Raw genomic sequence first — 15042 nt, 5'->3', positions numbered from 1 at the left:
TTGGCCGCTTTTGGTTCCTAAGTGCATTATTTTCCAGGACCACATTGAGTAGAGTAACTGGATGTGCAGGCATGTTACTGATGCTGCAGCTGCTGCTGAAACGCTGGGCTACTTTAAAAGCAATTCCGGGTGGGGGATCCGGCGTTGCTGTGACCTGTGGTGTAGGTCCCAGACACAGCTCATGTCCCGAGTTGCTGTGGGTGTGGCGTAGGCCAGTGACTACAGCTCCGATTAGACCCCTAGCCTGGGAACATCCATATGTTTCTGCCCTAAAAAGCAGAAAATAAAAGAATAAAAGCAGTTCCACAGAGCTGGGCTGGAAAACTGCTTTTGACATGCTTTGTGCCCCTGCTGCATCGACCCCGACAAAGCGCATGACCCTCAAGCCATTGTGCAGGCTGATGGCTTCCACCAGCCTCCCTCCACAGTGACGGGTTCCTGCCCCAGCATTTTCTCCCGAGGAGCAGGATGGTCCGTGCCTCACTGTTGTGAGAATTCCTCGAGATCCGGCTGCTTACAGGGATAGAGCCGCCAACGTCAGTGCCTAGAGTTGGGATGACCTACACAGATGCACTAACCCAGGAGCCACCCAGTGGCCAGCCCTTGGATGCTGGTCATCTCCACTCAGTTCTTTAGGACAGCTGTCCTGTAAATGTCACCACCTTTGTTGCCTCTGCTGGCAGTTTTTGTAAAGAAGCCAAGAGTGGAGGCTTTCTATGCCAGGGGTGAGGCAAATTGATTAATAGCTGTGGGAGGGGGTGGGGGAGGCTTGAGCCATCTGTCATTAATAACATCCCTTTGTGGCCAACAGAACCATAATTTCCAAGTGTCCTTCACTAACCTAAGCTGGGGAAAAAAGAAAAAACTATAAAGGCTGCAGGGATAAATCTGAATGGCATATTGTACATGTAGAAATTTGTGGTGTTCACTTTTTATCAGAACTAAATCCGGATTCTGGGGCTGGAGGACAGATAAAGCAGAAGTTGTTAATGGTTACGAAGCAAAGGTAAAAGGAAACTCTTAAAATAAGATTTAATATAGCTATTTAGCTTCTATGCAAATGAGGAGTCTGTTCAGATTTTGTCATGCATCTGTGCCATGGAGGTGCTCTGGGGAATAAGTTCTGTCTCGTGTGTCTCTTACTTGGATTTATATCACACTTGACTGTCAGAAAATGGAATAACATGTCCTGAGGAGGCCTCTCGTTATGCCAAAGAGAATCAGTGTTGTAGAGACGTGAGTCCAGGTACCAGTTGTCCTGGTGGGAGTGACAGTTCCTTTCTTAAAAGAAAGGAAGAAGGAAAGGATCAGACTTAATGTTTCTTTTTATGACCTGAGTGGGTTAAAAAAATACATGTATTGTAAAGCAGCTTTTCTGAGTCTCCCAACATTTTCAGTCAGCCTAATTGTAACCAGTAGGCTTCTAACCCACTTACCTGAAGTCAATGAATTTGGGAAACAGCTGTCATAGTGGAGACGGTCGATTGAGTCATCTGGCATCTTGTCAGCTGGAAAATTGTTTCTTGGCCTTTCCCTAGCCCTGCAGTGCACCAGGGAGTGATGGCTCACGATGATGCTGCCAGGAGCTACAGGGCCTCTGGTGACCTCTCAGTGAGCAGAGAAAGCAAGATGCACTTAGCGTAGTTGTTGCAGTGCTGCGTCCGAGTCCTGAGTCTTTGGACACTGGGACTCCACGCTTGGCATGTATAGTTAATTCTCTTCTAACCGTGATATCTGATGTTCCTGATCCCAGTATTCCTGAGTCAACCCTGAAAACAGAGCATTGGCCCTGGCAGTTAAAATAATTTTTGGTCCATATATGGAATACCTTTTAAAGAAGTGGCTTGCTGGTTTTCTCTAAATCTTACTGTGTAGAGAACCTTGTGTCCCATCCTTTTTCCTCCTGCCCAGCAGATGGCTGTCTAAGTCAGTCTTACTATAAGATGACCACAAGTTAAGGCAAGAACGCGACACAGGTTTGTGTACCTTAGTAGACATCCAGCTGGGAGGCCTAAATTGCAGGACCAATTTTGAGAGTGTTTAGCCACAAGAAGGACAAGTAGGAAGATGCGGCCTGTCACTGTGAACTCCTCAGGGGTAATTAAAAATGTCAGAGATGCAAAGTAACTGCTGATGCATTTCTAAGTTGGTAGTTGTGTATTTTCTCTGAAGGGCCCTAATGAATGTTAACCATTTCTCATTTTTATTTTGCTGGATTTTTTTTTTTTTTTTTTGGCTTCCGCATTCTTGCTTTTGCTGTGCTTACGTGTTGAACTTTGATTCCCTGTGTCACTGTTTCCTTTTGCACACATCTTTCAAGGTTTACACAGTGAACAATGTGAGCGTGATAACCAAAATACGGACAGAACATCTGACTGAGGAAGAAAAAAAGAGATATAAAGGTACCCTCGCTCCTTCCCCCTTTTTTTAATCCTAGAGAGAGCCATTGTTGGCCTTGTTAAATATGGGGGTTAGGAAGTTCCCATGTGACTCAGTGGGTTAAGGATCCAGCATTGCTGCAATTGCAGCATGGGTCCTATCCCCAGCCTGGGAACTTCCACATGCCATGAGTTCAGCAAAAATATAATGTGTGTATATATATGGGGATTAATGTGATCAGCTCATGCAAATCCAGTATTTCCTTTTTATAAAATTTTCCTTAGTCTGATTCCTTCTTGGAGGTGCTTCCCCGTAATTGGCTTCAGCTGTAAATAAGGCCATTTACAAGGACTTGTTTATGTGTTACAAAGAACAATCTTTGAATTTGGTCAAAAATGTAGATCAGGATATTGGAGAATATTTATCACTGAAATGAGTGATTTTGTACAAACTATCACAATGGGAGATTCAGACAGAACATAGGCTCTGAGCCAAAATATGGCCAGAATGTGGTTGGCCTATCCCAGCTGGCCCAGGGCTGGTTCTGTGGCCTGGTCAAGTTACTTACCCGCTGTGCCTCGGTCTCCTCAGCAGTGAAATGAAGTGCTAAGACCTGTCTTAGGGTTATTGGGAGGATTTGATGAGTTATTGCATGGAAGCCTTGAGACTGGGGCCTGTGGTGTGGGGTAAGCTTGCAGCTGTTGTTAACCCCTGCCACTTCCACCATTGTTCCCATCAGTCCAGTTTGACAGATGAGGAAACTGAGGCCTCGGACATATGAGAGGTCACCAGCCAACGTGTGGTTGGAATCCAGACCTGGCTTGTACCTAAATCCAAACTCTTTCTCCTATTCTGATTCTTTTTTTTTTTTTGGTCTTTTTAGGACCGCACCACGACATATGGAGGTTCCCAGGCTAGGGGTCAAACTGGAGCTATAGCTGCCGGCCTACACCATAGCCACAGCAATGCTGGATCTTTAACCCACTGAGCGAGGCCAGGGATCGAGCCTGCAACCTCTTGGTTCCTAGTTGGATTCGTTCTTGCTGTGCCACAATGGGAACTCCTGATTTGATTCTTATAATTGTTGTTCATCCAGTTTAGCGATCCTAATAAAAAGTGTCCTGGAAAGGATAAGTTATCTGGGGGTTATTGGGGATGATTTTACTGACCCATCTGTAACAGAGTTCCTAATGCACAATGGGGAAGTGTGAAGGTAGGCCGAAAATCTCTTTCTTTCATTTTAAGTAAGGTATAATATTCAACATTCACCTCCCTTCCCCCACCCTATAGCGGACAGAAACCCACTGGAGTCTTTGCTGGGAACCGTGGAACACCAGTTTGGTGCCCAAGGGGTAAGTTGATGCCATGAGCTTCCAGCTCGGTTTAACAGAAGATGAGTAGTTTTCTGTGCTGTGGAGGCATGTATTGAATCCTGAGCAGGCCTACAGGCTAAAGCACACTCCCTAGCTGGAGCTCAAGATGTTCTTTTGGAAGAGAATGAGTCTTTGAAAATAAAGATTTTAGAGCCAGGCATTGACTATGGAAATCAGGTGCTTTCTGCCCTTCTTTAAACTAGGACCACTTTGGAGTTCCCGTCATGGCTCAGTGGTTAATGAATCCGACTAGAATTCATTGAGGATGGAGGTTCGATTCCTGGCCTTGCTCAGTGGGTTAACGATCTGGTGTTGCCGTGAGCTGTGGTGTAGGTTGCAAACTCGGCTCGGATCCCATGTTGCTGTGGCTCTGGCGTAGGCCGGTGGCTACAGCTCTGATTTGACCCCTAGCCTGGGAACCTCCACATGCTGCGGGAGAGGCCCAAGAAATGGCAAAAAGACCAAAAAAAAAAAACCCAAAAAAACAAAAAACCTAGGACTGCTTTATAAAAATGGAATTGCAATAAGGATTCAGGATTTTTAATTTTAATAGAGTACCTTGACAAACATTTTCTTACTCAGTCTTCACACCACCTCTGTGGAATTGCTGCAGTGGATGTCACTGTGGGTCAGAGAATGAAATGACTTTTCCATGTCACAGGCTAGAGAAGGACAGAGCTGGAACTTGAACTCCCAGTCTTCCAGATCTCATGTGCTTTCAGATATTTCTGTTTGTGTCTCTCTGTCTTTTTCCTTTCTGTAATCAGGAGATAAAAAGGTGAAGGAGAGTGGAAAAATGATTTGAAATGGAGAAATCCACTAGACTTGGCCATGTAGTTTGGTAACACCTTTGTAGATTTTCTTATTCTGTGCAGTAACTTAATAAAAAAATGTTAATGACTAGAACTTCCTGCTCTGTAGCTGGTTAACATGTCCACCTCAGAGGCTGGGTGCCGTAGGCCTCCACTTGTCTGCACCATTTGGCATTTCTCACTCCCCTGAGTTCTGGCTCGGCAGGACCTCACCACAGAATGTGCCACCGCCAACAACCCCACAGCCATCACTCCAGATGAGTACTTCAACGAAGAGTTTGATCTGAAAGACAGGGACATCGGAAGGCCCAAAGAGCTGACGATTAGAACACAAAAGTAAGAGCAATTCAGTGGCCATTTTCAGCTTATAGAATCTTTGTTTCAGAAGTTGTGCAGTTTTCAGGTGTCACGTTCGGTCCTCCTTTCTGTTCCCTTCCTTTAAAAATAATTTCAGGAGTTCCCATCATGGCTCAGCAGGTGAAAAACCTGACATAGTCTCAGTGAGGATGCGGGTTCGATCCCTGGCCTCACTCACTGGCTTAAGAATCTGGCGTTGCCATGAGCTGTGGTGTAGGTCACAGATGCAGCTCAGATCCTGCATTGCCGTGGCTGTGACGTAAGCCAGCAGGTGCAGCTCCAGTTCACCCCCTAGCCTGGCAACTTCCAGATGCCGCAGGTGTGGCCCTTAGAAGCAAAAAATAAAAATAAAAAATTTTAAATTACTTTATCTAATGAAAACTAACAGTAGATTACCCATCTTATTATTAGCCCTTCTCCAAAGAAAATATAGATTGGATGTAAGAATTCCTTTTTTGACAGGGGGAGTTCCCGTCGTGGCTCACCAGTTAACGAACCCAGTTAGCATCCAAGAAGATCTGGGTTTGATCCCTGGCCTCACTCAGTGGGTTAAGGATCTGGCGTTGCCGTGAGCTGTAGTGTAGGTCGCAGATGCTGCTCAGTTCCCGCCTTGCTGTGGCTCTGGTGTAGGCTGGTGGCTACAGCTCTGATTCGACCCCTAGCCTGGGAACCTCCATATGCCTCAGTTTCGGCCCTAAAAAGACAAAAAAAAAAAAAAAAAAAAAAAAAAATTCCTTTTTTTTTTTTTTTTTTTTTTTTTAATTTATTTTGTCTTTTTGCTATTTTTTTGGGCCGCTTCCACGGCATATGGAGGTTCCCAGGCTAGGGGTCGAATCAAAGCTGTAGCCCCCGGCCTATGCCGGAGCCACAGCAACACAGGATCCGAGCCTCATGTACGACCTACACCACAGCTCACAGCAACGCCGGATCGTTAACCCACTGAGCAAGGGCAGGGGCTGAACCCGCAACCTCATGGCTCCTAGTCGGATTTGTTAACCACTGCGCCATGACGGTAACTCCAGAATTCCTTTTTTTTTTTTTTTCACTGTCCTCATGCTTCAGCTGATCCAATGAAGCTTTTTCCACCAGCTACCAATTCTTCCTGCTTGCCATTAGTTAAGGCTCGTAGTGCAGGTCATTTCCCCTGATTGCCCGATTTCAGGGTGATGCCAGTTCTGCATGGCTCTTTGACCTAGCGGGTCTAAGGTAACTGGGAAGATGGGAAGTGAGGAAGTGGGCATTGTCCAGCCTCTGTGGAAATAACTTAGTCTTGCTGTCCTTTCTCATCAAATCTGGCAGGTTCAAGGCAACACTGTGGATGTGTGAGGAGTTTCCTCTCTCTCTTGTGGAACAGGTCATTCCCATCATTGACCTGATGGCCCGAACTAGTGCTCATTTTGCCAGACTGAGAGATTTCATCAAACTGGAATTTCCACCTGGATTTCCTGTCAAAATAGGTACCATTAAATAAACCACAGGAGCACCCATAGGCTTTGCCGTTTTTGTGGATACCAGAGTCTGCTTCAGGAGCACTTAAGGCAAAAGTAGCAGACAGTGGACCTAATGGAGGAAGGCAGAGTTATCCTCTGGTTTAATTTGGTTTAAAGAGGTATCATGATTCTTGGTTCAATTTGTATATCAAAATTAGAACAGTCCCTGGAGTTCCCTGCTGGCTCAGGGGGTTAAGGATCCAGCATTGTCACTGCTGTGGCTCGGGTCACTGCTGTGGCACAGGTTTGATCCCTGGTCTGGGAACTTCACATGCTGCAAGTGTGGTCAAAATAAAGAAAATTAGGAGAGTCCCCAGCCTTGGTTCTGTTTACAGATGGTGCTGACAGATGAAAAAGGCATAAAAATGTGCCACATTCATTGCCTCTATATCAAACTTTATTTAAGTGAAACTTCAAATTAGCCTGTTACTTGATGAGGACAATTGACACCAAGATCCTTTGATATATAAATATGTTTTAGGGCTTGAATTAGTGTGCATAATTCCATGCACAATACATATTACTTGTGAAGAATTTATTTTTTGGATAGTTGTATATTCATTCATGACACTTGAATCTTGGCTCAATCACTTACTGCGATCTAGGAGAAGTTGCTTAACCTCTTTGAATCTCAGTTTTCCCATCTGTATATGGGGAAGGGTTATGATGATTAAAAGAAATCATATTTAGGAGTTCCCATTGTGGCTCAGCGGAAACAAATCTGACTAGAATCCATGAGATATGGGTTCGATCCCTGGCCTTGCTCAGTGGGTTAAGGATCCAGTGTTGCCATGAGCTGTGGTGTAGGTCACAGACACGGCTCAGATCCCACATTTCTGTGCCTGTGGTGTAGGCTGGCAGCTGCAGCTCCGATTCGACCCTTAGCCTGGGAACTTCCATATGCTGCAGGTGCAGCCCTTAAAAAAAGAGAAAAAGGAAGAAAAAAATCATTTATAAAAAGTACTTGGCACGGTACCAGTATAGTAAGTGCTCAGTAAATGATGGATAGTATTCTCAGTAAAGCTTATTTATAAAACCTTTTATTTTGTTAGAAATTCCATTGTTTCATGTCTTAAATGCACGGATTACATTTGGAAACGTTAATGGCTGTAGCACTGCTGAAGAAAACATATCTCAAAATGCAGAAGGGACCCAGCTTGATTCAGGTAAAAAACAAAAAAAGTTTTGTGATTTAAAAAAAAATTCATCCATTTAGTCATTATAGTAATTATTCAGTTTGAAATTAGAGTATCTGGAGTTCCCATCATGGCTCAGCAGAAACAAATCTGACTAGCATCCATGAGGATGAAAGTTCGATCCCTGGGCTCGCACAGTGGATTAAGGATCTGGCATTGCCATGAGCTGTGGTATAGGTCACAGACACGGTTCAGATCCTGCGTTACTGTGGCAGTGGCGTAGGCCAGCAGCTGTAGCTCTGATTTAACCCCTAGCCTGGGAACCTCCATATGCCGAGAGTGCGGCCCTGAAAAGACCAAAAAAAAAAAAAATAGAGAGAGAGACTCTTATGGAGGAGATCTCTGTCTTGAATGAAAGAAAAAAACAATTTGTGGAATATGTATAACCCTGCTTGAATTAAAAAGACAGCATATCTGAGAGTTCCCCTTGTGGCTCAGCAGAATTGAATTTGACTGGTATCTGTGAGGATACTGGTTCGATCCCTGGCCTTGCTCAGTAGGTTAAGGATCCACCGTTGGCATGAACTGTGATGTAAGTTACAGACAAGGCTCAGATCCCATGTTGCCGCGGCTGTGGCGTAGGCCAGCAGCTACAACTCTGATCCACCCCCTAGCCTGGGACCCTCCATGTGCCAAGATGTGGTCCTTAAAAAAAAAAAAAGAAAAAGACATAAAACAAGTTTATTGAGGTGTAACATATATATAATAAAATGCTCCTACTTAAAGTATGACAGGTTAGTACTTTTTTTTTTTTTTTTAGGGCCATTCCCACGACGTATGGAGGTTCCCAGACTGGGGTCAAATTGTAGCTACAGCTGCCAGCCTACACCACAGCCACAGCAAAGCTGGATCCAAGCCACATATTCGACCTACATCACAGCTCATGGCAATGCTGGATCCTTAACCCACTGAGCAAGGCCAGGGATCGAACCTACAACCTCATGGTTCCTAGTTGTATTCCTTTCTGCTGTACCATGATGGGAGCCCCAGGTCAGTGCATTTTGACAAATTTATACACCCAAGGAACCATCGCCTCAGGCAAGATATAGAACATTTCCATCACTCCCCAAAATTTCCTCAGGCCCCATTGCCATCAATCCAGTTCCAATTTTGGATGCTATTGTAAATGGATTTATTTTTTAAATTCTTAAATAAATGGATTTTATTTCCCAGTTACTCATTGCTAGTATATCAAAACAGAATTGAATTTTTTTCTGAGGTTTTTTTTTTTTTTTTTTTTTTTTGGTAAAATAGTGTTCTGTGTCTTGGGCTACTTGAAAGCTACACAAGCATTTGCTTTATTATTATCACTTTTAAGTTTACAGGCATCTTTCTTTTTTTTCTTTTTTTCTTTTTTCTTTTTTTGTCTTTTTAGGGCCACATCCTCAGCATATGGAGGTTCCCAGGCTAGGGGTCCAATCAGAGGTGTAGCCACTAGCCTATGCTACAGCCATAGCCATGTGGGATCCGAGCCACGCCTGTACCCTACACCACAGCTCACGGCAACACTGGATCCTTAACCTACTGTGTGAGGTCAGGGATCAAACCAGCGTCCTCATGGATACTAGTCTGGTTGGTTAACTGCTGAGCCATGACAGGAATTCCAGTTTACAGGTATCTTATATGTGCCTTACTATATTTCATAATAGAAAAGGGAAAAATAAAAAGACACATTAGCGTGATTGTGTATATACACACATTTACCACATTCCTCAGAGTTCGCATAAGTAGGAATTCCCTTGTAGGGCAGTGGTTTAAGGATTTGGCATTGTCACTGCAGGGCTTGGTTCAATCCCTGGCCCGAGAACCAATTGCCAAAGGTGTAGCCACCCCCTCCACACCAAAAAAAAGAACACACAAGTAAACACTGGTTACCTCTGGAATTTGGAAATAGGAAAAGGAGTGTAGGAGAGAGCTTAACTTTTCATTTTACAGTTGTCTGGGGGTTTTTTGTTTGTTTTCTTGTTTTTGTCTTTTTTTTTTTTTTTTTTTTTTTTTGTCCTTTTAGGGCTGCACCCGTGGCATATGGAGGTTCTTAGGCTAGGGGTCTAATCGGAGCTGTTGCTGCCGGCCTACACCACAGCCACAGCAACACCAGGTCCGAGCCGCGTCTTTGATGTACACCACAGCTCACGGCAATGCTGGATCCTCAACCCACTGTGCGAGGCCAGGGATCAAACCCACAACCTCATGGTTCTTAGTCGGATTCGTTTCTACTGCGCCACGATGGGAACTCTTTGTCTGGGGTTTTTTTGTTTTGTTTTGTTTTGTCTTTTGGTTGTGCCTATGGCATGTAAAAGTTTCCAGGCCAGGGATCAAACCTGCACCACAGCAGTGACCAGAGCCACTGCAGCTTCCTTAACATACTGTGCCAGAGAACTCCTGTATTTTTTTTTTTATGACTATGCATTTTATTACTAAAAAAAAAAGTTAAGGCAAGCAGAAAAAAGCAGTATTCTGGTACTTTTCTCTGTCAAGATTATTCTTCCTCAAAATCTCTCTCACGAAATAGCCAACCTTGATTTTAATCATTTTAATGTTTTTTTTATTTTAAAAATGTTTATAAAACATTGAAATGGAAATTTATTTTACTAACTCAGGCACTGGACCTTCACCTTTTGTGTTTCAGCTTCCCCTCTCACAAACTTCGAAGTTGATCAGTCTGTGTTTGAAATTCCCGAATCTTACCATGTTCAAGACAATGGCAGAAACATGCATTTGCAGGACGAAGATTACGAGATAATGCAGTTTGCCATCCAGCAGAGCTTACTGGAGTCCACCAGAAGCCAGGTGCACTTATCAGAATAAATGGCAGGGCTTGGAAGCTCTTACCCTCCAGTTTGGCCTGTCTTTGGCTAACCTGACAGATTTGCTCTCAGTGATGAGTTTGGCATATTCTATGGTATTTACATAGATCACTTTATATTTTATGCAGCTAGTATTTTACAGATGTGTATTCAGACTATCTGCATAGAGACAGTCATCACTATTCACAGAATGTCACCCAATAATCGTGTATCTTTCAGAGCGTGCTATATAATCTTCCTGTAGTGAAACAGTAAATTCTTCCTAGTTTACACCATCCTCTTTTCCCTGGTATATTATCTGTACGTTAGGAGTCTCATACAAAGGTATGTGGATTTTAATCCCAACTTCCTCCCCAGGGAAGACCAGTCATTGCGTTGTGGTTACTGAATATGTGATGAAACTGATGGTGGATTCATTGTTTTAAATTTTTTCTTTTTTTCTCTGGTGTTTCATACTGTTGTAAGGGACATAATCCCAAACTCAGAGTCTGTGGCTAAAAGGAGCGCTGTGGATAGACCAGACCAGCATAAGAACAGTTGCCTCTTCTTATGTGGTTCTTCCTCAAGGCCTCCAAATGCCACAGGTGCAGCCCCCCCCCCCCAAAAAAAAGGACACACAAGTAAACACTGATTACCTCTGGAATTTGGAAATAGGAGAAGGGGACGGTCCAGGGTTGGAGGCTTCCCGCCCTCTGGTGTGGTCCTGGGCTCCTGCTGCCCATTTGTTCATTGCTTTCTTCTGTCCTTCCACCATCATTCAGCAGATGTTTGCACAGTGCCTGCTTTGTGCCAGGTGCAGGAGTTCTTTGGTGAAACAGCCCCAGTGCCTGCCTGCCCTTATGGGGCTGCTGAGCTTTGGGAATGGTATCCATGCTCCAGTTCCCCACCCCCCGCTCCGTTGAGGTTTTTGGCATCCTGGTTTTGTTCTGGAGTCTCAGAGCTTGCATAGCCTGAGCTCTCCCTCCCCTCCACTTCCCGTGGACCCATCCTTAGAGCCATTCAGTTTTCTGTAGCTCCCGGGCCAAGGGCCCAACCCCAGAGCTGACATGTTGCCCTTGCGAGGCGACCTTCCCCTAGACATTACTGTTAGCCCAGTATGCTTTTCCTTTCCCTATTATAAGTGAGCTTATCCCCCCCCCCAACCCCTCATAGCTACATAAACCTTGTTGGCCATAAATTTTGAAAAGAGGAGTAGCCAGAGTCAAAGATGAGAGATAATGAATTATATATTCCAGTCTTGCTCTAAAAGAATTACCTGCATTGCTCATTCAAACATTGCCTAAGGTTTGGCTCTTTTTAGTAGATGGGGTTTATATCTAGTATGAGCACGTGGTCACTGTCAGTCAGGGTAGTGTGTCTATACTATATGACATTGGGGTGTCATCATAGAGATAACCCCAGCCCCTATTTTTCACACAGTAGTATTGATAATGGACATGTAAATATTTTTCATCTTGTTTTAGCTGCTTTCACTATGTTATCAGTACAACTGTCTGTTCCTTCTAAGGGATATTCCCCTGTCCACCACGTTTGTTTTCCGTAGGAACTTTCAGGACCAGCTTCTAATGGAGGCATTGGCCAGGCACATACCTACGACGCCCAGTACGAGAGGTGATTGACTCTTAATGATTAAACTGAGGTTGGTGCAGGTGCTTAGGACACATGGCAGCAAGCCTGGCAGGAGAGACTTGATAAATTGTTAGCTCTCCTGCTTCCTCCTTAAATTAGCTCTCAGCTCTGGGTGGCTGAGCTTCCAGGAATTGGTGATAGAATGACTGGTCAGTACCATAAGTAGAAAGGCACCCCGTAAATATTTTCTGATTGGTCTGATCTTCTGTGAAGAATGTGTGATCACAGAGGGTCTGGGTACCCTCAGGGTGCCCTTATACAGTTTTAAGGATGATGACACTTTGGGGAAGGCTACAGAGAGGATTAGATTATGAGCTTTTTTTTTCTTTTTTTTTTTTCTTTTTTAACAAAAGGGGGAAAACTGGAAAGATTTCATTTTACAAAATATTTCCCTGTAGTTTGGGCACATATGAAAACCTGCTGAAGAACGTGGGTTTTGCCTTAAAATAGATCCAAAGTTTAATTCCTAGCAGCATCACTTAGTGGCTGGGTGATCTCGGGCAGGTATGTACCTGCACCCAGCACCTACACCCCCAGAGTAACATGGGATTGTGCACTCAGAGTGTGTATGAAGTGCCTGGCATGTGTGTGTCCTGGGCATGTGGTTAAGAAATGTGGGCGCTGCCGCCGCCAGTGATGACATTAATCACTGTTTCTCCCCTGTTTTTCTGACACAGAGCCATCCAGGAGAGCCTCCTCACCAGCTCAGAAGGCCCTGGCGCCTGCAGTGAGACCAGCCGCTTTGACAGCGACCTGCAGCTGGCCATGGAGCTCTCTGCCAAAGAGCTGGAGGAGCGTGAGCTTCGGCTGCAGGAGGAGGAGGCGGAGCTGCAGCAGGTCTTACAGCTGTCACTCACCGAGAAGTAGGCCCTCCCGCCTCCTGCCCACCCACACAAAGCAGACGCTCTGCCTGCGCCACGGAGGGACTGTGCCTCACCCCGAGGCAGCAGAAGGCAGCTGTCCCCTTCTTTATGCAGAGGTGCCGGGCCACCCAGGTCCACCCACAACGCTCCCTAGGGAAGGAGCTGGGGTCCTGCGGCCCCACCTCCAGGCCTGAGGGGAGGAGAGCATCATCACTTTCCATTAGCTGTGTTGGCTTGCAGGTCACATTTTTACTACCAGCTTTAGATAAATACCCAACCCCCCGCAGGTTTGTAGATTAATTTTTATTAAGGAGTGATAACAAAAGTTCTTGCAGAGTCAGGGTGCTTTTATATATGAGAGCAGCAGCCTTTGTAGAGTGTGGTGTATGAGAATCTATGAGATACTTCTTTACAGTTCACCAAAGAAATGGGTCACCTGTGCCGATCTGCTCTTTTGTTTGGACCTTTATACAGGGTTTCTAGGGCATTGTCCCTACCCCATCTCCACCTTAATTCCATTCCTTCCACACCCAGCTAAAGCTAAAGAGGAGATCTGTACAGGATCTATTTTAGATTAGGGTTAACTATTTGCATCAAATTAAGATACACAAATGACAACAGATGTTGCCTTAGCCTTAAAAATTACTACTAGTTTCCAGCCACCTCACTCCAGGTATGGAAGGATCTGATTTGAATTTGTCAAGGCAGTTCCTTTTGAGAGCGGGATCCTCCAGGCTTAATCCAAGGCAGCTAATTCTGGCCCTGAAGGAGCAGCTAGGAGAACCTGAGGCTTGTTCTTGAAGTGGGCAGGCTGGCCAAAATCTTCGAATAGCGCAGAACCAAACCAAGGGTGTGTTCCCGGCCTTCTCTAGTGAAGGGTCTCCAGGCAGAGGACCAAGAAGACCCCACTTCGTGCCCTAGGCTCTTGGAGAGGAAGGGGTATACCTGAAATTAGAAAGGGAGCTACATACGGAACTCAGTGGCTCTGTATTCAAAAGGGAAAATGTTTCCACGTTGCTTTTTAGAGTTCAAATCAACATCCTTCTGGATAAATATATTTTTTAACAGAATCTTTTTATTATTTTTAAAAGATATAAAACCGACTACCCCCATCAATAGCAATACAAGGTTATACATCTTAACCAGATTTTTCTCAGGCCTTTTTTGGATACCTTTAGTAGTTAACTATTTTGTCTAACCCTTCTGTAAATAACCATCGTACAACATGGAGAAGCCTGGGGAATACAGCCGAGGGCACCTCACTCCACCTGGCGCACGTATTCATTCCCACAGGCTGCACTGAAATCACCTAGCGACAACATCCTCTCCTGTTTTGCATCCATTTCCTACCTGTTGCGCTGCTTTCGGGATGGGACAGGAAGCAAAGTACCGTTCCAGTTGACGTCTGTATATACAGTTAGCGTTGCCAGGGAAACGTTCCCAGTCACAAAGAATTGTGCTTTTGATTCCATGGAACCATCTGGCTTTCTTGTCATGGTCTGACCAAAATTCCTTCTCTGCATACAAGGCCAGTATACGCAGCATCACAGTCGTTTCAGATACTCAGCTTGGCATTCCGTTTACTCAGCGTTTACCGTGAGCGGGCACACATCTTGGGAATGGCTGCAGTTAGGCCACATAGTTTACTCACTAAGTGAACAGAGGTGATTTCTGTGTTTGCATTCCATTGTTCTGCTCCCCTATGTCTTTGCCTTTCTCCCTGGGAAGTCAGTGAAAAAGGGACTGAGCTTTGTGTCACCACCACAGCATTTTCCACTTATGTGTTCAATCTCTTAAAAGACAAATAAAGACTGCTTCCTTAGAGGGTGCTCGTACGGTATACTAGACAGCCTTCCAAAGTCTTTTTTTTTCTCCTCCGGTTTTCTAGTCATTTCCTGTTTTGTGTGTTATGGGAACATTAGAATGGCTCTCGATGCTCAGTGGTGTATGACCAAGATGCCATGCTCCTCTCAGCCCTCATGCACATCCCAATCCACATGCCCCATGCTACTCATTTCAGATGGAAACTCCAGCCAACCAGTGTCAGGCAGCTCTGAGAGCCCCTGCAGCCCTCCTCCTGGAGAGGGACTGGCCCTGGTGGAGTGCCGGAAGCCACACCAACACCACATCTCTCCA

General features: G+C 44.9%; 1 protein-coding gene across 4 annotated transcripts in view; it reads left to right on the top strand.

Moving 5' to 3' along the window:
- The window catches only part of ANKRD13A (ankyrin repeat domain 13A), a 41538-nt gene extending 26787 nt beyond the window's left edge, over nucleotides 1-14751 (top strand). For 3 of the 4 annotated variants that reach the window (XM_021074290.1, XM_021074291.1, XM_021074289.1), the window contains exons 7-15: nucleotides 940-1006; nucleotides 2321-2402; nucleotides 3670-3731; nucleotides 4770-4900; nucleotides 6221-6378; nucleotides 7464-7577; nucleotides 10237-10397; nucleotides 11958-12025; nucleotides 12721-14751. In XM_021074290.1, the coding sequence (XP_020929949.1) occupies nucleotides 940-1006; nucleotides 2321-2402; nucleotides 3670-3731; nucleotides 4770-4900; nucleotides 6221-6378; nucleotides 7464-7577; nucleotides 10237-10397; nucleotides 11958-12025; nucleotides 12721-12910 (1033 nt within the window). In that variant the 3' untranslated portion in view covers nucleotides 12911-14751. The remainder of the gene's footprint in view (nucleotides 1-939; nucleotides 1007-2320; nucleotides 2403-3669; nucleotides 3732-4769; nucleotides 4901-6220; nucleotides 6379-7463; nucleotides 7578-10236; nucleotides 10398-11957; nucleotides 12026-12720) is intronic. The other variant, XM_003132931.5, reaches the window with a different exon arrangement.

This window comes from Sus scrofa, chromosome 14, assembly GCF_000003025.6.
Source record: "Sus scrofa isolate TJ Tabasco breed Duroc chromosome 14, Sscrofa11.1, whole genome shotgun sequence".
NCBI lineage: Eukaryota > Metazoa > Chordata > Mammalia > Artiodactyla > Suidae > Sus > Sus scrofa.
This window is presented reverse-complemented; position numbering and strand designations above follow the sequence as displayed.